Raw genomic sequence first — 27,071 nt, forward strand, 5'->3', positions numbered from 1 at the left:
TACTAGTCATGTAATAAAAGCTTTAGAATAAAGAATTTAATGTTATAGGCCTTTCAATGTTAATATTTGATTTGTTAATTCTGCAAACATAGAATGTGTCACCAAAAAGTATTCATCCCTTTGAGCACTTCTACATTTATTATGTTGCCATCTGAATGTTAAATGCACTGGAATGATTTATTCTGACAGCCTTAATCGGATTCAAGGGCCAAAAATATGTGAAATATTAGTAGAAGTAATATTTTACTTACATAAATAAGGACTGTTGGCCTCCTTTTTGTTGTACATATTATGATATACAAGATATTAAAAAAGAATTTGTGACACTGGTTGACATATGAATATCTTATACATTAGATATCATAGAGATGATTAATAGTCCACAGTTAAATCTCCCAGATCTTAGACATGCCATAGGTAGCATGAACATTAGTGGCCAAATCACCCAAAATCTATACCTGTTCTGAAAATGCTGATAAAATCTATTTGTTGCAAATGAACAGTACAGTCTTGCAGGAACTGAGGTTAAGATATCTGTGCTATAAGTTGCAATGCAGCTTACCTGCATATTACACACAGATGTTCAGACTACATGAAGAAGAAATGCTAAAAGCTGCAAGGAGCCACACAATTTTGTTTATTGAGTGGCATGAAACATTTAAAGCATTTACTCATATCTGTGTTTCTATATCTCCTTCTAATGTATTTAATGCAGCAATTCAGAAATAATTCCAAAGGGACAATATCATTAATGTCTGAATAATGAACAGTACCTTTGGATGCAGTAATAAGCAATTACTCTATCCCTTGCACAGCATACCATGGTTGAGGAGATGCACTGAAATGAAGTACAAAATGACACATTTAACTATAGAAAACCAGTGCATCTCTGGTAAATCTGTGCTGGTGAGGAGATTATTGTCAACTACCAGTGAAGGTAAATATGTTGTGTGCACTTAATAAGATAAGTAAACCGTAACGTTCCTGAGGGAGGTGATGTGTATCCCACCTTTTTACAAGATTGTGTATTTATCAGATCTTACGAAGATAACTTAAATAATGATACAGGAGTACACTGGCAATCAAGATATTGTCATATTGGCATTCATTTATTTGTTGTATATATGTCTTCTACCAAACTTAATAAGCACATTACTTTTACAGTTCAGTAAAGAAATTAATAGAATACCAATGCATGTTAGTGAAACAAGTACCTTTGTCAGCTTTTTCTAAAAATCTGCATCCTGATTCATGATTTTCATTGCCAACACCGCAGTGATTTGAAGGACATTCTCTAGTAGAACTCTGTTCCATCTGTTTGGTTGTGATAATGCATAGCATACTGTAATTACCAGTGTTAAATTAAAACTTGGTGTATATTTAAATTTCCAGATATACACTTTAAGTGTTAATTTTAATACTGGTGGTTTTGTGGTGTAATTCTCCTTTACAGCATATCATTTCAATAATTGCAAGGAAAGATGTTTTTTTGGCACCCGGTGGACAGGACCTTCCAGCTTCACAGCTTTATATTACACTATTCAATTCCCTGCTATTGTTTCTCTTATTTACTCATTTTTCTTTTGGCTCTGCTAGTAGAGTCAGTTCACAGACAACCACTGCAGGGATGATTGGTGATGTCATCTGTAAAGTGCTTTACATATTCTCTGATTCTGTCATTCTCATGCAGGCATCTCCATATACATAGCAAAGTCATGAAGAGTGTCAGCTGTAGAGAATTCAACCTACACCAGAGACTTTTTGTCAGTATTTTCATACATTGCATTGTGACCCTGATCTTATTTCAGAATGCAGTGGCAAGAAGGGATTACATGTACAATGAATAATGTTCTCTCCGCTGTTGTATTATATAGTAATGTATGTTGAAAGTAAACTAATATTCCCCATATAAATTAATTTTAAATGGATTTAGCAAATAGAAAATGTAATAACAATGCAAAAGAGAAGAATACTTTCTGGAAACATTTTATGTTGCTGGATATTTGTTATAAGCTATATTTCTTGCAGTTTTCATCTAACTGAAACATATTTTTCCTGATTTGTAATAATATCTAGCAGTTTTGTTCTGAATGATCTCCAGAAGTACCGGATTGATGTCAGTCACATGATTCAGCATTTGGATTGTTCCTTACCATCCTCTGTAGTGATTAGCAATGTGACTAATGGGAGCAGAACCATACTACATAATAGCAGGTTTGTTTAACTAATGCAAGCGTAGTTAAGTCATTTTTTAACTTTTCTGTTTTTCTTTCAGGCAAATGCTGTTTCAAGAAAAATAAGTGAAGCAACACCCTTTACTGACATTATGTAATCTGCAGCTTTGCAAGTTTCAGCTAGCTGTTCATATTACTACACATAATGTTTGAACTGGTAGTTTTATCAGTTCACCTAACCCTGATAATTACATTTTGTCTTCCAGATGCCAAGAAGATGCATTAAGTTCTAAATCACACCACTTTTATATTTTACATGTAATGTTTTTAAATATAAAAGCTATACTTTCTTTCTTTGAAAGCTTCATTGTGGATGATTTCACAGCTCGTGGTGTGGACATTTCTTCTGTGGTATGGCAGAATGAAGGAGTGACTCCTTGTGCCTGCTGCATTATCTGCTCCAACGGTGGCTCTCGTACAGTATTATTATATGACACGTAAGAAAAATGCTGATTCAAGTTAACAAATAAACTTGATAATCTGATTTCACAGTGCTATTGCATATATGCCATGCTTACATACTGCCAGAATATACAATACAGATGCACTAATTGTTTTAACAGTGGTTGGAAGTAGTGGATTTTAGGCTTTAATCCAATTTCTAAGAGCTACATTCATACACAGTACTGAAATAAATGAAAACAATCTTATTAAATAAAAACAGTCTCAGAAAATCTGTGACACTATTATTGCAAATAATTAAACACTACAAGTTTTAATCTACAATGCACAAAGTCTTTACTTTAATGCTGAAAGAGTTTAAGTATTGTTTATTCCACAAAATGGAAGGCAGAGTTATAGAATCCTGTACATTCATATGCACCACTTTAGGCATATAATTTTCAGAGCCAGTGACTTTCTAGTGACTTTTTATCCAGCAAACACTGGCCACTTATTTCAGTACTTTGTATTTCCAATGGACACTGGATTTATGTTTTAAATAAATTAACCTGGATGACTACTATATAACCCACATCAATATTGAGCCAAAATAATATTATGCCTTTCGGTTTTTTGGGCTGACAGAGTACACAATATTATAGTTTTTTTGCAGTTTTATTTTTAAAATATGGCAACCATCACTAGTTACTAAATGGTTCATGATGATTATAGCCAGTACTGCTAGACATCCTGCCACTATGCCTGCCACTTTATATACTTTATATATATATATATATATAATAGGAATTCAACCACCTGGCTTGTGCATTGTCACAGAATGATGCCAATAAAACAATGCCTTTCTTAAATAGGAACTTTTATTTCACTATTACACAAAAATGGAAGATATATGAAGAAGAATATAAAGCAATAAACACACGACAAAACTCAAAACCTGTTGTAACACAGTGTCTTACTAACCAAGCAATAGTCCATGTCTATCAGATGGGATGTCTCGTTGTCTTATTTACATATCAAGTACTGCCAAAGCCTCACTCGCTCAATTCCCATCTGTTACTCCCCTTTTTTCTTTTTTGGACTTTTTATTTTTTTAGTCAATGAGCCTTCATCTGAACTCTAAACCCATTCTCTCTTGAGGTGGCTTTATACCTTTTTGGTGTCATTTTTAGTTTAAGGCCCTAAAACACAGACAGGGTCAGGTGTAGCTCAACTTCACTACAAATATAACAGGCTAGAGCTCCATCTATTGCTCTCTGGTGTTCCAGAATCTATAATTTTGTTTGGCCTTTGAAAGGCATGTTTTTTTATGTACCTCTGTGCTATCTTGCTTAATATAGCAAAACAGTTCTTTTTCTCTGTTTGGAACTAGTAAATTACAACCTAACTGCCAATCAGAGTTACCATTAAAACCTTTGTCTCACATTGAAATGCATGGTCTTCACTTTCCTGAGAAGAAATCATTTAATACATGTGTAAAAAAACAAACTGGCACAATAGCAAAATGACACTAAATTGACAAAACATGCTAATAAACACAGAGAAAACTAAAAACTAAGAGGTCCAGAGTACAAAAAATTGACATTCAGAACCCCAGACAATACAATCAAACTTAATAGGAATAGCTTTAAAATAATTTTGTGTAACACTGAAATTTTAACCAGCACATTTATTTTCCTCTGCCATAATTATTTGTATTTTTCTTTAATTAGCAATATTTGCATGTAAACTATTGGTAATATATAAAAATTCTTAACAAGTTACCATGTAGTGTATTGATGCCAAATTTAAGATCCACTAGATTATTTATGTGTCAAAGTTATTTACAAGTGTCAAAAAGTAGCCTTGAGAGTAGCTGCTGTATTTTATAATTTATATACTTTATAATTTATTTTATAATAATGTATTTGTAATTTATATCAATTTACAAAATGTTTAATTACATTAGACTTATCAGGTTATTTTAAAATTATAGGCAATATATTATTTTTTCATCCTTTGATTTTTGGGGATTGGTATATGTCATACACCTTTTTATCCAGCTGTACTGAGGATAATTGTTATTGAAAATTAAAAAATAAAGAAAGACAGCTAGATATTTCTGTGATATTTTATGGCATTTCTGTAATGCAAGATATCTGCTGTGGCACTGTTCACAACTGCATGTACAATGCAATTAATTCATTTAAATAATTTATTTAAAGCAGGAGTTCAGAATTAATATCTTTAATTATCTACTAAAACACAAACAATAGAAACAGCACCCTGTTTATCTGCAGTTTATCCTCCTCTGTTTTTGGTTTAGTTAGATGGTATGTGTTTTCATTGTGCCACCTTTTATTTTTGCCCAGCACCAGAATTAGTTCCAATGTTTGGCCTTAATTCTTCATGCGAAACTTAAATAAAAGGTGTGGACTAGAGAAGAAGTATATAAAAGTATATAAATAATGCACATTTTTATTTAAGTGTAAATAAAATTTGCTTTTTGTAGTTGAGCTCCAGCTTTAATGTTTTAATTCAGAAAATGTATTTAAAATTAAAAACTATAATTATAACTGATTTACTTAAATTCGTATTAGCAGAAATTCTCATTATTGTGTACCAGTGAAATCATGAAATTTGTCATTTCTGCAGATACAATCTGTTGTTTGTTAAATTTCAACTAGATTATATTGTTTATGTGTTAAGTATTTATCACAGAGCAAACTGGACTGGAATCACATAGTGTAAAGGTCCTAGAGGGGAAAAAAATAAGTAACTATTGTAAGGAAAGTGTAAAACGTGGATGAAAACATCTGGAGATGAAGTGAATCTTCTGTTGTATACATTTTTAATTTACATTTCTTCATGTAACATTTAATCTGCAGTTTTATTAAGATATGTAGTTCCTAAAGTAAGCATTTAATTCAGTTACCAGTTTTTACAAACTGGTTTTAAAATATTTGGGTTATTCATGTTGTTTTTCATGCTGATATTGTTATGTGCTGTCTGTCATATCCATAATTATGTTTTGTATATCTGTATGTTTAAAAATAATTCAGTTTTAGGCAGTATGAGTGAAAAGTGGTACAAACTTACTGTTGGATTAACAGGCTAATAATTCTTATAATTTATCACTTTCAAACTTACTATTGGATTAACAGGTTACTAATTCTGTTAATTTGCCACTTTACTAACAATATCTAAGTCTATTCCATCTTATTTTAGATCGGGATGTGAGTTTATGCCTTGTTTAGTTATTTCAGAAACATTGTTTCTTTTCAATAAAGGTAGACTGTAATGTTTTATTATGTAGTAATTTTTTGAAACGGCACATAAAAAAGTATTCAAACGCAAGCAAAGCACGAAACACATTGCACACGAAACTAGACCCAAAAAAAAAAAAAGAGGCTCGCGCACAACAGCAAGGCACACCCCCCCCCCCCCTACAGGCACCGGACGGGACACACACCAAGAGGGGGATTCAACAAGCCCATGGAACACAAAAAAAAAGAACACAAAACCACCCCACAGACCCTACAAGCAAGGGACGGGACACACACAAAGAGGGGGATTCAACAAGACACAGGAACACAAAAAGAAAGAAGACGCTCGCGCGACAACAATCCCCACCCCCCCCCCCCCCCCGAGCCACCCCCCCACCACCACCCACACACATCCATAAGAAGTGACACCCAAAGCCACATATTCTAAAGTGAACATCAACACCTTCACACTAGACGGCATAGGTGTCAGCATTGGTGGATCTCCTTACAATAAAGCACTATTAACCGTTCAACTGCAGAAAAAGAAACATATTAACAGTGACTGCGATCCTCCTTATTACTTATACATATTTCGCATGCTGAGAAAGAAACAAGTCATGAATACACGGTCACGGGTACAAAACGAAAAGGAAAGGATAACAGGAACAAACACACGAACACGAAAGAAACAACAAAATAGACGGCTATGCAGCATGGGTGGATCTCATTACAATAAGGCACTATTAACCGTTCAAGTGCAGAAAAGGCTCCATATTAACAGTGAGTGCAATACTCCTTATTACTTATCCATATTTCTAAAAGAAAAAATGTCTCGACTCCAAAAACGCAAAGCTCAACTAAAGCTTCTAACTAACGATGTACCTAAAAGTAAAAACTTTATGAACTGCATTAGATCCTACAATGGTTCATTTGCTTTTGCATATACCGGAGTAAATATCAGGCCACCAAAAGGCAATGGCCCATACTACTTTCGCATATGTGCACAAATACTGCATCGCATTGGAACAGTGCACCCTGAAACAAATCAACAACGCAAATATGCACAAATCTACATCCTAGATCCACATTACGCAAACTATCAATCAAAGTGCTGCATCACAACAGGCACGGATTCAAAACGAAACACCTCCCGTCTCAGACATACGTTAATTGCAGCGAAGGCTACAACGGGCTTCTCACACAGCACAGGCAAATCGATTACAGATCCAAAACAACACGTCCCAAATACTACACATGCAACAACGCGCCTCTCAAACGGCACAAGAAAAACATACACCAGTAAAATTCATTCGGATTAATGAATGTCATTTGCAATCATTGTCATTCAGTTCACTTCCCTGAAGAAACAACTGGCAATACAAGTTATACATTTACACGTTGTTGTCAAAAGGTTCAAATTAGACTGCCTTCTTTACATTCATATACTGAATATCTACAGAGGCTTATAACTGACGATGTACCTGAAAGTGAAATCTTTATCAACTACATTAGATCCTACAAATCGGTATCCACTATGAACATTAACGGTGGCACTGCACGTGACATCCGTCTTGAAAAAATGTTGTTTATTGATGAATGTTCAATGGCATGAAGTCACTTACTCAACACCATTCATAAACTTCTACAAACGTTTATGAATAATAATATTCGATTTGGAGGAAAGGTACTTTTATGAGGAGGAGATTTTAGACAGTGATTAGCTATTCTTCCAGATGCCATGCACTCAGCTATTGTTCAGTGCACCTTAAAATACGCAGACAATTGGCATTGCTTTCAAAAGATACAGTTAGTAAAAAAGATACGATGTCCAGAACCAGATCATAACAATTGCTTATTACAACTGAGAGATGGTACACTCACCAATACAGCTGGACTTCAGGCACATATTATTACAATTCCTCAAGCCTTTATCTGCGACAACTTAGTTACAGAGACATTTGGAACAGCAATCTCATTAGACCAAATGCCCCTTTTAACACAACGCACTATATTATGTCCAAAAAATATTAATATGGAAAACATTAATACCCAAGTCATTCCATTACTTCCTGGAGAGACACAACTCTTTCTAAGCTCTGACAAACTTGACTCTGATCACAACAATAACCATCTTAAATGACCTTACAAGTTCTGAGCTGGAATTACCTTTTACACTTAAACGGCGTGTACAAAGAAATTTTCAAATAAACCTTTACACTGTGCCACACACTTTATTGTTTGCTTTCTATTTGCATCATCTACAACGTCACAATATTCTATATCTCATTTATACATCACGCTCTTTGTCATTCCCAACACCAGGGGTTGGCGAGCGAAGCGAGCAGGGGGCAGAGCCCCCTAGTATATTACTATATTGTAAAGATGTTCAGTATAGAATAGAATGTTCAGTATAGTATAAGCAGTTAGTTCTATCTAACGAATTAATGAAGCATCATGCAGGTTTTTCTCTGAATTATGACATAATTAGAATAAAACGAAATGGAATTAGACATTATTTTCATATGCTGTACTATATTTCTTTTTCCATTTCAACTCAGTTACAGTACTGAAAAAATGTCAGTGTTTAACTGTGAAATTTTTAAAATTCAGACCTTAAAATCCTTGTTAAATTAAATTTCTTGAGATTAGTATTTTGTACTCTAATCCATTTAATACACTAATTAGTAAAACAAGTAATTGACATTGAACATTTTGAATTTAGCAATCTTCCAGATGTAACTGCTGAAAATTTCAAGGCAGTAGATTTTTCAGACTACAAGTGGATTCACTTTGAGGTAAGATGAAATTCTTGTGCTCTTTTTTTTAGAATTACTTTATTTTATTGATACCAGTTTTGTTATAGGTGATGATAATTATGATAATGGTGAAAATAATGATTATGATTTAGCACAAATTACTAAATTTGATGTTTGTGTCATAATGTGGATTAGTATTTCAGACAAAGCCTTCTACAGGTAGTTTCTCTGTTTAGGATTTTTCTTTACAGTGAGAAATGATTTCACAAATGTGAAATGCACACAACTACATTTTTTTTCCCGTTCTGTATTCATTCATCCTTGCATTAACTGAAATGCAGATGGAGCCTACTATTTATATAGTTTTTAATTTTTTAAGTTTTTGAGAAGTGTTTGGTTAATAAAAAATCAGTAAAATTAAAAACCTTTAGAGTAACTAAGGTTTTAATGAACTGAATTAACTCTGGAAGTCCTAAATGATGTACTAAAGATTAACATCTATTCAGGTTAACATGTGGCAAGTAGAATGTAGTCTGTTAAAACGTTTCAGGTACATTTTCTAAAATTCAATGATTAATATATTAGTAGGACTTTATTTTTAAAAGTATGCTTAGAGAATCCATCCATTCAATTATCTTCCTAACACACTTATCCAGGGCAGTGCTATTGCAGGAGAACACAGACATACACACACACTGGGGCCAATTTATCAATGCCAATCCACATAACCTGCAGGTATATTTTGACTGTGGGAGGAAACGGGAGCACTCAGAGGAAACCCATACAGGCTTGAGAAGAATATGCAAATTCCATGCAGGGAACATCGCATTTAGGTTGCACTTACAGAATCCTGTATTATTTAAACACTAGGGGGGCTCCGCCTCCTGCTCGCTTCACTCACCAACCACTGGTGTTGGGTAACCCGAAATACATTGATGTATGTATGAGATATGTTGGAGTGTAAAGGTGTAGATGACGAACAAAGGAAGTAAAGAACCCATAGCATGGCACATTAGAAAGATATATTGGAATATTTCTTTATACACAACATTAGTAGTAAAGATGGTGTGTTGTCCTTGAATGAGTTCTCCTTGGTATGGAGTATCTTTATCTGGGCGGGCTCGTTTTTGTGTCTCCGTCAGTTGTGGTCTTTCGTTTTGAACCCGTGCCTGCTTTGCTTCCGCAGTTTCAGATGCGCGTTGTAGCCGTCCATGTTCATTGTATTTGTCCATGCTGGCTCGCTTTTGTAGCTCTGTTAGTCGAGCTGTTTGGTTTTGGAGCCAAGACAGTTTTGCTTCCGCGGTTTCAGACGTGCGTTGTAGGTGCCTACGTATCCATGCAGGCTCGTTTTTGTAGCTCCGTCAGAGGTTCATTCGTTGATAGATTGCGTCATCTGGATCTAACACATAGATCTGTGCATATTTGCATTTGTGATGTGGTTCAGGGTGCACTGTTCCAATCCGATGTAATATTTGTCCACATACGCGAAAGCAGTATGGGCCATTGCCAGCTGGTGGCCAGATATTTACCCTGGTAGATGCAAAAGCAAATGAACTATTGTAAGATCTAATGCAGTCCATAACGCCTGCTTTGCAGACGCGCGTTGTAGGCGCCTGCGCACTATGTCTCATGGTCCCATCGCCGTGTACCTGCATCCATGCCTTCCGGTTTACCATTCTCAGTTAGTAATATGGATTAATGAAAAATGTGTTTTTAATGTATCAAATATAGCTCATGAAAATAATTGGTTTGTCATCATATATAGTGTACGCAATTATAACATCTAGTATAAGTCCCTGTCATATTACATTTTCTTAGTATTCTAGTGTTTTGGAATTGTTCTTGTAAATGGACTATGTGAAATAGTCATTTGAAATATATAAATTTAGGAATTGATGACTCAAAGAATACTGCAGATTTTAAGAGAGTAGGCAGGAAACATCCCTCAGTAGGGTGGCAAGTCTAATGCATTGCATACTCCCACACACAGAGCAACTCTCATACACACTGGGCCAACTTAATGTTGCCATTCAAACTAGCCACATGTCTTTTAACTCTATAAGGAGACCATTGTTCCCATAGTAAACCTTCTACATTTAAACAGCACAAACTCAGCACCTGGGAATTTACACTTAAGTTTGAATTTTTATTCCAGATATATACAGTACATACATTCAGTGCATCCGGAAAGTATTCACAGCGCATCACTTTTTCCACATTTTGTTATGTTACAGCCTTATTCCAAAATGGATTAAATTCATTTTTTTCCTCAGAATTCTACACACAACACCCCATAATGACGACGTGAAAAAAGTTTACTTGAGATTTTTGCAAATTTATTAAAAATAAAAAAATTGAGAAAGCACATGTACATAAGTATTCACAGCCTTTGCCATGAAGCTCAAAATTGAGCTCAGGTGCATCCTGTTTCCCCTGATCATCCTTGAGATGTTTCTGCAGCTTAATTGGAGTCCACCTGTGGTAAATTCAGTTGATTGCACATGATTTGGAAAGGCACACACCTGTCTATATAAGGTCCCAAAGTTGACAGTTCATGTCAGAGCACAAACCAAGCATGAAGTCAAAGGAATTGTCTGTAGACCTCCGAGACAGGATTGTCTCGAGGCACAAATCTGGGGAAGGTTACAGAAAAATTTCTGCTGCTTTGAAGGTCCCACTGAGCACAGTGGCCTCCATCATCCATAAGTGGAAGAAGTTCGAAACCACCAGGACTTTTCCTAGAGCTGGCCGGCCATCTAAACTGAGCGATCGGGGGAGAAGGGCCTTAGTCAGGGAGGTGACCAAGAACCCGATGGTCACTCTGTGAGAGCTCCAGAGGTCCTCTGTGGAGAGAGGAGAACCTTCCAGAAGGACAACCATCTCTGCAGCAATCCACCAATCAGGCCTGTATGGTAGAGTGGCCAGATGGAAGCCACTCTTTAGTAAAAGGCACATGGCAGCCCGCCTGGAGTTTGCCAAAAGGCACCTGAAGGACTCTCAGACCATGAGAAAGAAAATTCTCTGGTCTGATGAGACAAAGATTGAACTCTTTGGTGTGAATGCCAGGCGTCACGTTTAGAGAAAACGTGGCACCATCCCTGCAGTGAAGCATGGTGGTGGCAGCATCATGTTGTGAGGATGTTTTTCAGTGGTAGGGACTGGGAGACTAGTCAGGATAAAGGGAAAGATGACTGCAGCAATGTACAGAGACATCCTGGATGAAAACCTTGCTCCAGAGCGCTATTGACCTCAGACTGGGGCGACGGTTCATCTTTCAGCAGGACAACAACCCTAAGCACACAGCCAAGATATCAAAGGAGTGGCTTCAGGACAACTCTGTGAATGTCCTTGAGTGGCCCTGCCAGAGCCCAGACTTGAATCCGATTGAACATCTCTGGAGAGGTCTTAAAATGGCTGTGCACCGACGCTTCCCATCCAACCTGATGGAGCTTGAGAGGTGCTGCAAAGAGGAATGGGCAAAACTGGCCAAGGATAGGTGTGCCAAGCTTGTGGCATCATATTCAAAAACACTTGAGGCTGTAATTGCTGCCAAAGGTGCATCGACAAAAGTATTGAGCAAAGGCTGTGAATACTTATGTACATGTGATTTCTCCGTTTTTTTATTTTTAATAAATTTGCAAAAACTTCAAGTAAACTTTTTCACGTTGTAATTATGGGGTGTTGTATGTAGAGTTCTGAGGAAAAAAATGATTTTAATCCATTTTGGAATCAGGCTGTAACATAACAAAATGTGGAAAAAGTGATGCGCTGTGAATACTTTCCGGATGCAGTGTATGTCCTTAATCCTGATTAATTCAAGTAAGTGTACCAGGGATCAGAGCCTTTCCCAGAAACATCTGGTGCAAAAGCAACCCTGAACCCAGTCCATCGTCTGGATCACTTAAGCACATAATTCAAAGGAATCTATTGTATTTGCACCAGTTTTAGTGAATAAATACTACTATCGAAATGTCAGATATTCTAAATTTGTAAATGCTTTTTTTGTTTAATAACCGAAATTAGAGGGCTTAGACATAACATCTTTATTATAACTTATTTTTTATATTTACAGCAATATGATCAGGATTCCTGTTCTTCTTCTTCCCTAATTGGTTGAACAAACTGAGTCCTCAAAATATAAATGTAAAAGACTTGTTCTATTTGGACTTTTAGGAAAAGTAGCCATGAACATTAAATTAACTATGCTGCCTATTCAGCCTCTCAATTTTTCAACCTGCTCTTAAGCATTTGGAGTTGCTTTATCATCATATCTGACAATATATAATATATATCAGCTAAAGATCAGATTGGCACAGTCAATAAACAAAAGCAAAATGGAACCATAGGCTGTAGCGTAAAAGCTCTAGAACAGGCATGTCAAACTCACTACCAGTGGTGGGCCGCTTCGACTGCCATACGTGCATCAGCGGGCCGTACTGTAACAAATACTATTATACTATTATACAAAGTTACTGTAGCTTTCTTTCCAGTACTGAAAACTTTAAAAAATGTAACACTTAAAGTTTAAAGAAAAGCAAATTATTTCCATGCAGTCTCCATACAGCAGTGTAGAATTAGAGTCTTAACCTCTTAGCTAGGTCCTTATTATATTACTAGGCTCACCCGCCTTTTAATGCAACCGACTTTTATCCTCAATTTGTGTGCACTCCATGTGTACATCAGGCATGTAAGTGTAGGGAATGAGAACATCAAAGTGCCCATTCATAACATCTCCTGAAAACCTAAGTTTTTTTATCCCCTCGAGTGCCTGTCCAAACTTGGAGTGTAGGACTCCATAATAATATACTTGAAACTCATTGGGGAACAACTCTCCCGCTGCCATTAGCTCAGAAATGGTACCATAAGTTTGAGACTTTGACATTTCAGTGAGATACTGAAGCTCATTTGTATAAGTGATTCCTGACGGCATCATTGTAAATGGCTGAAACCTTGACCAATTACTTAAAACATGTCGTATAATGTCAGCCCAAATCTGTAAAGACGGAGTTTCATTCACTAAATAAGCTATAGATGAGAATAAGCAAGCACCATCTCCCCTGATATTTACTATGCAGTGATTTGTACTCCATCAACATTAATTATTTCCAGAGACATAATTTTGTCTATTTTTCCAGCGCATTGTGCACAAAAGCAAGGGAACGATGGGAGCACCAGAACTCTGCTCACATCACGTCGCTTCGTACCTCAAGCCGCAAGTAGTAAGTCTGTGATAAGCGGAATACCGCTATGCTTTGCACTTACGGGACGGAAGGACAATCCCAACTGCTTTTATATAGTGTCTTGATGATTGATATTCATTATATTATATTCATTGCTTATATAGGAGCCTTACAGTGTGAGATTTATTTCTTTTGTCCCAACACTTGGCATCTCTTGTTAGTAACCAGTTCGTCAATATCAGGCTTGAAATCTTGTGCAGCTGCAACTTTTATGAGGGATGAAAGGTGCTCGACGGTAAGTCTTGAGCGATGTGGGGTTTTGGTAGCTTTCATTAACAAAAACAATTGCTCACAAAGGTAAGTGCTTCCGAACATTGACAGTACTTTCGATGCCAACTTATGGATCTGCACATACGAGGGTGGCAGGTAAGCATACAAGCCTGGCACACCAACTTCGTTGTATTTTGCCTTCAGAATAGAATCTGACTGCACTTCAATCAATTCCATTTGGATACTCTCAGGCGCATTCTCAACGTTGTAAGAGAACAGTGCAATGCCCTGTTTGTGTGAACTGAAATCACGAAAATGCTCACTGAATTCATTGCTCAGTAATTCAAGTTGGAAAACCAATCCTCCAAAAATCTAATTTTACTTTACTAAGTTTACTTCAAAGTTTATATTGTAAAATAAGCCGATATGCAAAAAGCCACCTGACCTACAATAATTTTACAAACTCAAAATCACAAAAATATGTTAATAAACAACTCACCAACTTCTCGCGTCCACTTCAGATCTTCAGCTGTAGTCTGCACTAACTGTTCGTTACAATACTAGCACAAAATTAAATGAAACTAGAGCAAAAAAAACGTGAAAATATGCGGGCTATTACTACTCGTGATGGTCAGTTCTGCCCAGTGGCCAGTCTCAGCAGCCCAGTCAGTAGTGTAGCCTTAGCAGGGGTGGCTCTAGGATCGTGGCGGCCCTGGGCAAAGAAAGAATCGGTGGCCCCTTCGCCTGGCAATGTCAATACGGTATCTTATGCACGGCGGATGGCCACATCCGTTGCGGACACTGCATAGCCGCCTCGTGCTCATGACATGCTTCTATATAGGCCTACACGTGTCTGTAACTTGAAAACCAAGTGGCGGCCCATGATATTCTCATTACAGCAAAACATTATAATACTACATATAGCTTACTGCTCCGACTCTAGCGACATTAGTAAATACAGCGTACTAATTAACAAGAAACAGAATGTTTTTCGGCCACATTGCCGTCAGCTGTGTCGTTATTTTCTCTTTATGTTTTATATTCAATATATATTGGCGTGGCGGCCCCTGGGATTTGGCGGCACTGTGCAGGTGCACAGTTTGCACATGCCTAAGGCCAACCCTGCTGCAGCCTAGCACTTCAGTTGTGACGCTGCGGCTCATTAACTTTGGTCAAGGCTCATGGCTATACTAGCAGATGACGTTTCCAGTACCGTAATGCCATGGGAAAACGCGCTTTTGTCAGAAGGCAGAAGTAAGAAAAGTCAATAAGTAACACCGAAGATGCAGAACGATTCAATCACAAACGATAGTAATCATTTTGTACAAGTTCAGTGCTAACTAGGATCTGTCATGCGGGCCGCACAGATTTCTGTTGCGGGCCGCGTGTTTGACATGCCTGCTCTAGAAAGAGGCCAGGCTTCAGGGTCGGAGGTCCGTAGCCTAGCTCTTACACTGGAAGAGGTGCAGTCAGTTGCCCTCAGTGGGCATCATCTCAGAGCTGTGGGTGACAAAAGAGTCAGAGGTTGTGCCCCCTGGTTTCCTGGGGTGGTAGTGCTTACTTGACCAGCCCAGAAAGTGACCCTATGACACACATGTGTAACACTCATTAATAGCTGTTAGAATTTCAAGAAATATATAAGGTGCTTTTCAAACAATGTAAAAAAATAAAAAAAATATTCTAACCTTATTAATTAGTTGCCAACCCTACTACCTGTATAAGGACCCATCTTATAAGTACGTAAATGTAAACAATATACAGATGGGGATGTACATTGTCATAACAAAGTGCACCAAGTCTAGGATGCATTCATTAACAGAAAAATAAAGTCATAATTACAGGTAAGGCCAATGGGGTGCAAAAAGAAGGTAAACAACAAATGCCTAAGCCTTCAGAGCTTAACTAATAAAGGATTTCCCTGAATGCCCCATGGAGTGAAAGGTCCACTTACCAGCTACCATATGCTTTCCTCTTCTTATCACTAGGCTTGCTTTGTTAATTTAGTCTTTGTGCAACTGCCACCTCCCAACTCCAAGTTAACTGAACAAAGGGAAGCAATATCTTTTAAGATGTGGCCCATGCTACTTCCCACATAAGCACTTCCAGGGTCCTGGATAACATTTCAGTTATTTGTGTCATATAGGCAGGACTCCTCCTAGTTGCAACATCCTGCAGATTCCTGTCACCATGTAGGTGTACTGTAGGGGTCCAGATTGGCTGTCTTTCTAAATAACCTTTTGATGCTACAGCACATAGGATCTTAATTGAACCTTTGCAGTGATGGTTGTGGTCTTATTGATCCATAAGAGTGTCGCTACCCAGATTACCCTTACAAAGGATGTAATGTCAAGTTTTTACTTCAGTTAAATAAAAAGAAAAACATTAATTGCAACATATTAGGGCGGCACGGTGGCGCAGTGGGTAGCGCTGCTGCCTCGCAGTTGGGAGATCTGGGGACCTGGGTTCGATTCCCAGGTCCTCCCTGCGTGGAGTTTGCATGTTCTCCCCGTGTCTGCGTGGGTTTCCTCCGGGCGCTCCGGTTTCCTCCCACATTCCAAAGACATGCAGGTTAGGTGGATTGGCGATTCTAAATTGGCCCTAGTGTGTGCTTGGTGTGTGGGTGTGTTTGTGTGTGTCCTGCGGTGGGTTGGCACCCTGCCCAGGATTGTTTCCTGCCTTGTGCCCTGTGTTGGCTGGGATTGGCTCCAGCAGACCCCCGTGACCCTGTGTTCGGATTCAGCGGGTTGGACAATGGATGGATGGATGGATGCAACATATTACAAATTTGAATCAGAATATTTGTTTAAAAACATAAAACAGTTACATAATTATGATGACCCAAGTATGGGCATAATACAGTATACTTAGCCCCCTGCCTATTCTCAGCCATATGTATAATAACAATATTATGAATACTACAGGCTCAAATGCAAATATTCTTTAAAGTGTAACACCATGCTGTTAAATATTTAAATATTGCATTGTATTTTCCATTGCAGAGCGAATAACCGTTTTCCGTCTTTCATGATATTTCATTAACAGTTCACTAAAATTAATTCAGCGGTGAAATGTAAATAAAATAATGTTTAAGGTGTTTCTTTTGCAGGCAAGAAATTCAGATGAGCAAGTGAAGATGATAAAAAGAATAGAACAGTATAATGACTTGGTGGCAGCTGGTCAAAAAATTTCTGTATCTGTGGAAATTGAGAAAACAAGGGATGACTTGTATCAACTTTTTTCTTATGGCGATGTGGTATGTTTACCTTATGTTTTATTTTTTTTTCCAATCATCATTCAACATAGAATAATAGGCAGCATTCATGTATAACATTTCTGAAGCTTTGTAAGCAGTGTTTCTAATGGTTTAGACAGCTATCAGTTTTGATGGTTTAGAGGTAAAGAGTCAAATGTGTTGTTTTTGAAAGTTTTTTTCTTGCTAACTGATTCATAAGCATGCTATCAGCAACTACTCATTTCTCAACTGCTTTCTCAGTACAGCTTAACTAGAGAAAAGCAGACAAGTCTGTCTGTTAATCCTACATGGAGATGGCATTGTTATATCCAAACTAAGGGTAGAGATGTCTGATAATGTGTCTAATGTGCAATCTGTACTGATGGAGGTATGTTTTTTGGATGCAGAGAAGATTTTAGTTTGTCATTTAGTGACTAGTGAAGCTTTCATATATAAATTATGCATTTCTTTGTTTAGGATTTAAATGAAAACAGTTTTTATAAAGATATAATCATATACAGTCCCAAAAGACAGTCTGCTGCAGTGTTATTTTGGGGATTTTCAGTTGTAGTCACACATAATATAGTACTACTTGTCTTGCAGCACTCTCTACTGGAGTCTTTGGTAGTGATGTGCTACTAGTAGATGTTGACAAGCAGTAACAGAATCTCTAGAAATGTAGGTTGGCCTTTTGTCAATCTGATGTGTAATGGGCACCTGACTAGCAATTAGTGTTTTTCCTCAGCAGGTTTGTTATATTTTATAAATGCAAAATAAATTGTGGTCATGTTATTTTATAAGTCATTTACACCCACTTCAGTTTGTTGCCATCCCCTCATCATCAACAACAATACCAATGACAATTGTTTTATAACACATTTTCATGCAAAGGATGTAATTCAAAATGCTTTACAAGATGTCAAAGAAACAAATTAAAAGTAGATAATAATGATTCAAAAGTACACAGAAATAAATAATGCACACTTATATAAACAAAGACATAAATATTTATGTATTTCCTTATTGTTTTTTTCATGATTTTATATATGTTGCCACCTTGTTCATACCATAGTTATTACAGGTAGTAGAAAAAATGAATACAGTCAGTCACCATGCCTAGTCAAGTTACATCTTATTGAATATTACAGGCACAGCTTAGTACAATACTAAAACACCACAACAGAACCACAGAAAATGTATTTAATTTTAAAAATGAAGTTGCTGTTTTAATTTTTTTCAGGTTTTTGTTAGTAAGGACGTGGCTCAAAAGTTTGGGTTCAATTCTGCATCTGAAGCGCTAAAGGGCTTATACAGTAAAGTGAAAAAGGGGTAAGAGGAAAAATAATTTTTTTCTCAATACTGATGACATATTTAATTGAACTATGATTGTACTGAATAATATGTGTAATGATTCCTTAAAGGTATCTTAACACAATGTCATACATTGTCTGCAAACTTTAATCATCTGATATTACCTGTGAAATACTTAATATACAAAGCCCCTAGAAAAACTTCAGATGTACATTATTTTTTCTACTTGTAAAACTTAAATCCTATCAGTTCTGTAAACTTTGAAACAATACTGTGGTGGTTCAGTAACTGAATGGTCTTTTTCTTTTCAGCAAATAAAGTTTCCTTCGAGTTTTTTATGTACATTGTAATTAATTTTTGTAATGTTTCTTAATCAGGTTTATTTAAATGTACTAATATGGAAATAAAACCCAACCAAAAATAAACTTTAATTTCATTTTAAATTGCTTTATTTATCTAGTAGTACTGCCATAGTGTATATTTCACAGTTGTATTATTTGGCTGTAAGAAATATTTACTGGTACTGATTACAAAGATCAAATAGAATTCAACTATTTTGATCAATCTACTGTATCTCAGTATTATCTGTTTAAATTATGAATAATGCTGTTTTACCTAATGATTGATTGATAGATAGATAGATAGATAGATAGATAGATAGATAGATAGATAGATAGATAGATAGATAGATAGATAGATAGATAGATAGATAGATAGATAGATAGATAGATAGATAGTCTTTTTACAGAAGCACAAATAAATAAATACACACTCACACACAATGATCAGAATAATCATCAGAATGATCAAAAAGAAAGAAAACTGAAAAGAAAGAAACAGTAAGAGAGAGGCATTATGCAGTGATATTTCTGTTGGTGTAATGGAGCCCCAGTAGCATTTCTTGACACACTTCAGCTGAATGAGTCCTCAGTATTAGTGTGTCAGAGAGAGGATATGCAGCATTGTTTGTTATGGCACTCAGTTTTGTTTTGATACTAACTCCAGGGTGTCCAGAGTGCATCCCATAATGGAGCCTGCCCTTTTAATTAGTTTGTTGATGCAGTGGCCATCTCTTAAAGTGATGTTACCAGTTCAGCACACCATAGCATAGAAAATTAACATTGGCCATCACAGAGTAATGAAAGATGTGAAGGACAAAACAACCCACAATAAAGGAACACAGCCACCTAAGAAAAAAGAGTTTGCTCTGCCCTTTCTTACATAGTTCCTCTGTGTTATGAGACTAGTCTAGCATGTCATTGATGTGGACTCCCTTGTACTTTTTAGAGTGCATTGCCTCTACATCCACTCCCTGAATAGTGTCTGGGTGTAGATCCAGTTCCTTGGCTTTGCTGATGTTAAGTTGCAGACAATTCTATCTGCACCAAGAAACAAAGTTCTGTACCTGACTCCTATACTCTGTCTTATCCCCCTTATCGATACACCCCATAAATACAGAATCAATTTAGAATTTCTACAGGAGACATGCCCTGGTGTTATATTTATTTTCTGAGGTGTATAAAGTGAAAAAGGAAACAGGGCTGTTCCTTGTGAGGCTCAGGTGTTGCTCACATTCATATCAGAGACACAGTCATTGAGTCTCACAAACTGCGGTCTACCAGACAGATAGTCCATTATCCCGGACACCGTGCTGTCATACACTTGCATATCTCTCATCTTATCCCTCATCAGGGGTGGCTGAATGGTATTCAAGGCACTGAAGAAATCAAAAACATAATCCTCACAGTGTTGCCAGCTTTGTCTTGATGAGAATAATCCTTGCAGTGAAGTCGTCAAGCCAATCATCCCCATTTAATTTAGGTCCCAAAATGAAACAAATAGGGCCACTGTGTGCACCTCCATTACAAATAACTGTAAACAAATTAATTCAAGCCATTCTGGCAACAATTCTAAGGAACACGGAACTCCATCCTTCATCTCAGTCGAGTCAAAATTAACTGTCTCTCTCTAGCACTATTGGGATTTAAAGCCAGGGTACCAGAAAGGAAGGAATCAATTGCCCTCGCTGGGGTCTGGAGGAAAAAGAAGATAAGAATGATAACGCGAGCCCCCCTCTTGGCCCAGGGTGGTATTACCTATTTTAGATGAGCCTGGAGGGTGATACACAAACACACATACATGACAATGATTTGAAAGGACCGTTTAGGGAAAAGATCAATATGATAGTTTTATTTAGCACCTTTCTCATAGTAACTTTTTAGTGCAGACCTTTAGTAATGTAATTGAAGGATTTTAGGTATTCAGTAAAATTATAAACCAAAAATAGAAAGGGTTCAAATATATTCTGATAGGCATTGTGAGGAAAGTGTAGTAAGAAACAGAGAATTTTTTTAGGAATTCTTACCCCTTTTAACAACTTTGATTGTACATCAAAACTAAAATTTGATTTAGTGTATTTTGTCTTTTTTAGAAATAAAAGTGCAAATACTTGCTTTGTTTTCCAAAATCATAAAGTCTTAATGCAAATTAGTAATAATAAGCTGTAATTTTGCAGAGCAATTCTGATATGTGCCTGGGCAGAGAAAGGGGCCGATGGACTATGCTCTGATAATAAGATAGTTCATTCAGATGCCTTCCCCCCAGAAAAAATAGTGGACACCCTGGGAGCAGGGGATACTTTCAATGCCTCAGTTATTTTTGCTTTATCCAATGGTAAGATGAGAATATTTATTTTAATTCTTCTGCCTATTTTTGTTTTTTATATGTAGAGTTTTAGTTGTTTTATTAGTTCTGTGTAAGGCCTTAATGTATTTTTCTAATTGTAAAACAAATGTTTAAATTATTCAGTTCAATATTGGTTTAGTAAACTAGCCTTGCACTTGTGTACTTAAGAAGTTTTCTTTAATTGCTGCAGGCATCTTATTGGGGGGACTGGGTGGTCTCGTGGCCTCGGAGCCCCTGCAGATTTTTTTTTTCTCCAGGCCTCTGGCCTTTGTTTTTTCTGTTCTCCTGGCCCTCATACCTTACTTTATTCTTTGTTACTTCGTATTGCCTAATCTTATTTTTTATTTTTATTTTTTTTTCTTCATCTTGTAAAGCACTTTGAGCTACATCATTTGCATGAAAATGTGCTATAAAAATAAATGTTCTTATTTAAACACAGATAACACTGAAATAATGAATTAAGCACTTGAAAGCATTTGCAGTTATGCCTGTTTACAATAACATTTACATTATCATTTGTCAGTCTCTGATATGTTTAATTTTGGCAAAAAATTAAATATCTACATAAAAATATTTGTTTATGTTACTCTTAAAAAATAGCATGTCAAGACATAAAAGAGGCAGTTGCAGATTTGAGCAAATTGCTAAAAATCAAAGTACAGTTTGGTTGAAAGACTAACAATTGTGACTTTTTGATTCTTCAAACCTTTAAAAAAAGATGTTAGTCATATGCTTGAAGAAATCTGTTAATAATTAAAGCCATTTATTTATTTTGGACAAAAATTTTTAAGTGCCTCTCAGACAGCCTTGGTATCACAATCCCTCCTAACCCATTAACAGCTGTGTTCGGTGTTCTTCCAGATGGACTTGAATTGGAGAAGGACAAGCAAATGGTGATTACATTCACTACACTTTTGGCATGCAGACTTATTTTGTTAAATTGGAAGAATCCTAATTCTCCTCTTTTAAGTCAGTGGGAAACCGATGTTTTATATTATTTGAAATTGGAAAAAATCAAATTTTCAGTTAGAGGATCTGTACAAAATTTTTTCAAAACATGGCAGGATTTAATCAATATTATTTTAGAATAAGAGAAATAATTATTACCGCATTTAACTCCCTTCTCCATCTCTTATTTACATAGATATTTACTTCTCCCTTTTTTTTGTTTAATGTTGCCTTATTAAAAAGCCTTAAGCAATTTTCCTTTAGCTAAGCTCTCCTTCTCAGGGGTGGGGTTTGATTAGTCTTCAAATTTGTTGGGTTATAAATTGATCTGTTTGTATGGAATGATTACAATGAAAATTAATAAAATAAAAATATAAATAATTTATTCCTTGTTACAGTGACATCTATACTACACTTTCTTCTTTGTTGTGTTCATCCTTGTCTACTACCAATTCATATAAATACCACTGATGAATTTTGAGGGGCTCGGGTTAGAGGACTAATTTAATCCCCCTTGTGAAACTTTCTTGGATTTTCTATACACCTTACTTATTCATGGTACAAGACAATAGTGGACACCTTTGTAAAAAATCTCGAGTTTTCTGGCAATTTGTCACATGGAATAACATTTATTTCACAAAACAACAATAGACTAATGTTTCTTGAGAAAGTTTCATTTTGGTCACATTTGAATCCATAATTGAACTTTAGGAATTCCAACACCTTGCAACTCCTCTCTTAACTAATTATCATTTAAACATGACTAATTAATGGTGAGCTAAGAGAGTTTGCCATTAAAGCACTGGAGTAATGGCTGCAGAATATAGAATTTTTAGTCTTATGTGAAATGGTGAATAACTGCAATATTCTGGAGGAATACAAGGAGGATACCCCAACTAAACATGTGCCCACATGTCCTTCATAAAATGGTTTGGAGATATGTAGCTTCAGTGAAAACTTAGAGGTGGACAGATTCCTTGCTCCAATGCCAAAAGATTTCAAGACACCAGATATCATCACAGTTCAATTCCTTCTAACCAAGTCAGGGAAAATACTTTTCAGATTTTATTACAAAATGCAGGTATATTGTAAGGTCCAGGGCTGGTTTGGCTTGTATTTTTTTCCACAAAATAGTTATTCAATTGCAGTATTTAAAAATAGTAAGCATAATACAAAAGTGGAAAGTAATCAGAATTACTTAGTATGGTATATTTCCATATGTTTACAGGGAAAAGTCTTCAAGAAGCATTAACCTTCGGCTGTAAAACTGCTGGAAAGAAGTGTGGATTACATGGATATGATGGCATTGTTTAAGTAAAGAAGTTCTTCCTGAACTAAGAATGAGTAAATGGAGCAATATTTCCAACACTATAAAGAAAGAGCGTGGTGGTCTTATATGTTTTGCCACATTTGTATCATTTTTGATTTGCTAATACAAATAGGCACTACCTTATATTTTTTATCACTTTTAATTGCAATTCATGTAATTTTAAAGTTCGGGTATTTGAAAATATATATGCTTTACTAGTTTCATACATTAACAGAAGAAATTTCATGTTTCAAGCATGTCTCCAGCTGCAGGAGTCATCTGCATTCATGGTTGTATGCTAAATTATTTTAATTTAAAGAAAAATAGCTCAATAAATTTTATTTAATTTGAAAAAAGCTAAATTGTATGTATTGTGTTTTAACTGAGTGTCTGTTGCTTTCAAAAAGAATGTTTTTTATTTCTGGTGTAAAGATAAAAGCAAAACAGGCGAGTGATTCTTCATTTAGCCACTTGGTAAATGCGAGGATAAACTAAAAAGCAATTTGAAAATGATACAGTAATTGCAGTGGATAGAAGCAGATGCAATACAACACGTTCGTAATGTCATATGGGTAGGTCAAACATGCACAGTGCTCTGCCATTAGTCATCATTTGAAGCCAAGGGCAAATGAACTTGGGCACTCCACTGTGGGATTGTACCATTGTTGAACAATGTGCTGTAGTGAGATTCCTTTGGGCAGAGGGAGTAATAGCTACTAAAATTCATTATTTTTATTGACCAATTTCATATTTTATTCACAAGTCAAACACTTTGAAAGTAAAATAATCAAACAGGGCTAGGTTTCATTATTTGCCTTTATTAAGAAGACACCATTCAAATTAACTAAGAAGCACCATCATGAAACAAATGCAAATGGATTAAGAGGAAAACTCACTTTAATATCAGTCCTGGCAGCACACTCTTAAAAATAAAGGTGCCAAAGTGGTTCTTCCAAGTGATTCCATAGGGCAGGGGTGTCGAACTCCAGGCCTGTTGGGCTGCAGTGGCTGCAGGTTTTCATTCTAACCCTTTTCCTAATCAGTGACCCGTTTTCACTCCTAATTAACTAATTTTCCATCCATCCATTTTCCAACCCGCTGAATCCGAACACAGGGTCACGGGGGTCTGCTGGAGCCAATCCCAGCCAACACAGGGCACAAGGCAGGAACCAACCCACCGCAGTCATTAAATGACAGCCAAACAGAAATGAGACATGAAATGAGCTGACAGATGACCAGCTAAATTGGGGCTTCAAACTCCAACCAATTTCACTCCAACCAATCTTTTAATGAGAAACCAATTCTTGCTGTTAATTAAAGTCGTTATTTAATTCCATGCCTTGTTGCTGCTCTTATTCTGCCACAGCAGACATTTCCAAAACTGCTGATTTTTCTGTTTTTTCTAAGAACACCATCACAATGTTTTGGTGACCTGAGAGTTCAGTCTTAGTGAGGCCTTCACCTTTCTTTATTTTCAGATATTGTGTGATGGGTACAGGTGAGCAGCTTGTTTTGTGTTTCACTATTATTTGCCTGCTAATTAAGGAAAAAGAAACAAGTCAAGTTAATTAAAATTAAAGCAAAAGAAGTTAATTAGCAGCAAAAACTGGTCACTAATTAAGAAGATGGTTAGAATGAAAACCTGCAGCCACTGCGGCCCTCCAGGACTGGAGTTTGACACCCGTGCCATAGGGGAACCATTTTTGGTTCCCAAAAGACCCATCCACACAAGGTTTCAGAAAGAATCTTTACTTAGGTCCATAACAGGTTCAATAAATAACCATGCATAGATGACAACAGATTTGTGAAATATGAATGAGTTCCTGATTGTTAAAGAACTCTTGCTGAACACAATAACACAAAGTTCAGTTTTTCCTGTTCTGTTAGTATCCTGCTAGTTAACCTAGTATACATTAGAGATTTCTGAAGGACCAATTTAATGTGTACAGAACCCTGCATAGAATTAAATTGTAAAGGTTATACAAGGAATCACTCAATCTAGTAAAGAACCATTGAAGAACCATTATGTTTAAGAGTGTCAGAAAGCTCTACGATTGCAGTCTATAATTGATTTCATGAGGATTCCTTAAAGAAAAACACTACCAGAGAGGAAAGTGTGCTCCATTATCACTTTTGGTCATAACAGGGATACCTTAAACTAAAGACACTATGGTGGTTATGCCACTAGAGCAGATTGGGCAGCTTAGGTATGGTGAAAGAATGCATTACTTCCCTAGTATTTGGAATTCATGGTTGGTTGTGCAATGGTTGCTTCAACAGCTAATAGAGAATATCCTATGGCAGTTCCAGGCTGTACATAAGTGTAACATATTTATGAAAAGAATAAATGAGACTACATACTATGATTACTAATTTCTGGCTGCTAACATTGCCATGACACATGCAGACTTAATTGGTCATCCTCTCTAAGTAACGCCAGGATGTTGTATGTGCAAGGGCTTGACGGTTCAAAATGGGTGACAGGCCTCCTTGAACCAAATTGAACCACCTGCAACACTTCATCTTTGGCGTGCCTCCATGCTACTGCAGGCCGTTTCCCTGCTGTAGCCTCCATGATCCTACCTCAAATATAAGTGCACTTCTTGTAACTGAATAGAAAAGAAAAAAAAAGCTATAATTAGTTATTCTATGTTTCACAAAACTAAACTTTGTGATATGGCCTATCTCATGGGAAATATGGTGGAAATATTCTCTTCACTTAGCTGATACAAGTAGCTGGCATCTATGTGTAAGAAATAAGTAATGTTTGCATAATGCAACACTCTTTCACTTGTCACACACGTGCGCATGGGAGGCAGCTAAAGGGCTTGAGTAAGGGCAGTTCTGAGACATACTGGGATGTGGCAGAGTGCACTGACTCTTTTTCTCCCTTGCCTGCAGACCATTCACGGGAGATCCCACCTGGTCCTCTTGACGTCACTTCCGGGACCGAGCCAATGGAAGGAGACCTTGCCGTCTCCGGCCCCTGTGATGTCACGTCTGGGCTCGCACCAATGACAGAAGACCTTCATGAACCCGACCCCTTTGACTTCACTTCCTGTCTTCCTCTTTAAAAGTCTCCACCTTTTCCCTGTTCCCTCAGCTCTGTTTTGGACTCGGTTTTGTGCACATCAGTGCTATTTGTATTGAACGCAACTTTGCAGCCAGGAAACCAAATTATACAGGTGGCTGCCCCAAACCTTTTCACGACTCTTATGTCTGGTTATTGTGACACACTATAAACTTTATTGCAATATATCATACATCTGTCCATTTTGTTACCCCAGTTCCATTTCAGGATTTTAGGACATTGTGATCCCAATGTATCTTAAGATACAAACACACACATTGTGACACTCACTGAGGACCATCACAAGCACAGCCAGGGGATGAGAGGGTAAACTGGAGCACCAAGTGTAAACGCAGTGGCTGGGCGGGACTTTACAGATTATAAGGCAGCCAAGTTAGCCATCCTGTCACTCATGCAGGTACTGTAGGTATG

General features: G+C 36.7%; 1 protein-coding gene across 7 annotated transcripts in view; it reads left to right on the top strand.

Moving 5' to 3' along the window:
- khk (ketohexokinase) overlaps positions 1-23,931 on the top strand; it is a 51,429-nt gene extending 27,498 nt beyond the window's left edge. The window contains exons 3-9 of one of the 7 annotated variants that reach the window (XM_051924622.1): positions 2,077-2,214; positions 2,537-2,671; positions 8,601-8,673; positions 17,191-17,337; positions 18,557-18,645; positions 21,143-21,300; positions 23,489-23,931. In XM_051924622.1, the coding sequence (XP_051780582.1) occupies positions 2,077-2,214; positions 2,537-2,671; positions 8,601-8,673; positions 17,191-17,337; positions 18,557-18,645; positions 21,143-21,300; positions 23,489-23,574 (826 nt within the window). In that variant the 3' untranslated portion in view covers positions 23,575-23,931. The remainder of the gene's footprint in view (positions 1-2,076; positions 2,215-2,536; positions 2,672-8,600; positions 8,674-17,190; positions 17,338-18,556; positions 18,646-21,142; positions 21,301-23,488) is intronic. The other 6 variants (XM_028797219.2, XM_051924623.1, XM_028797215.2 and 3 more) reach the window with 6 other exon arrangements.
- The last annotated feature ends 3,140 nt before the right edge of the window (positions 23,932-27,071 follow it).

Source organism: Erpetoichthys calabaricus, chromosome 3 (genome assembly GCF_900747795.2).
Source record: "Erpetoichthys calabaricus chromosome 3, fErpCal1.3, whole genome shotgun sequence".
Classification (NCBI taxonomy): domain Eukaryota; kingdom Metazoa; phylum Chordata; class Cladistia; order Polypteriformes; family Polypteridae; genus Erpetoichthys; species Erpetoichthys calabaricus.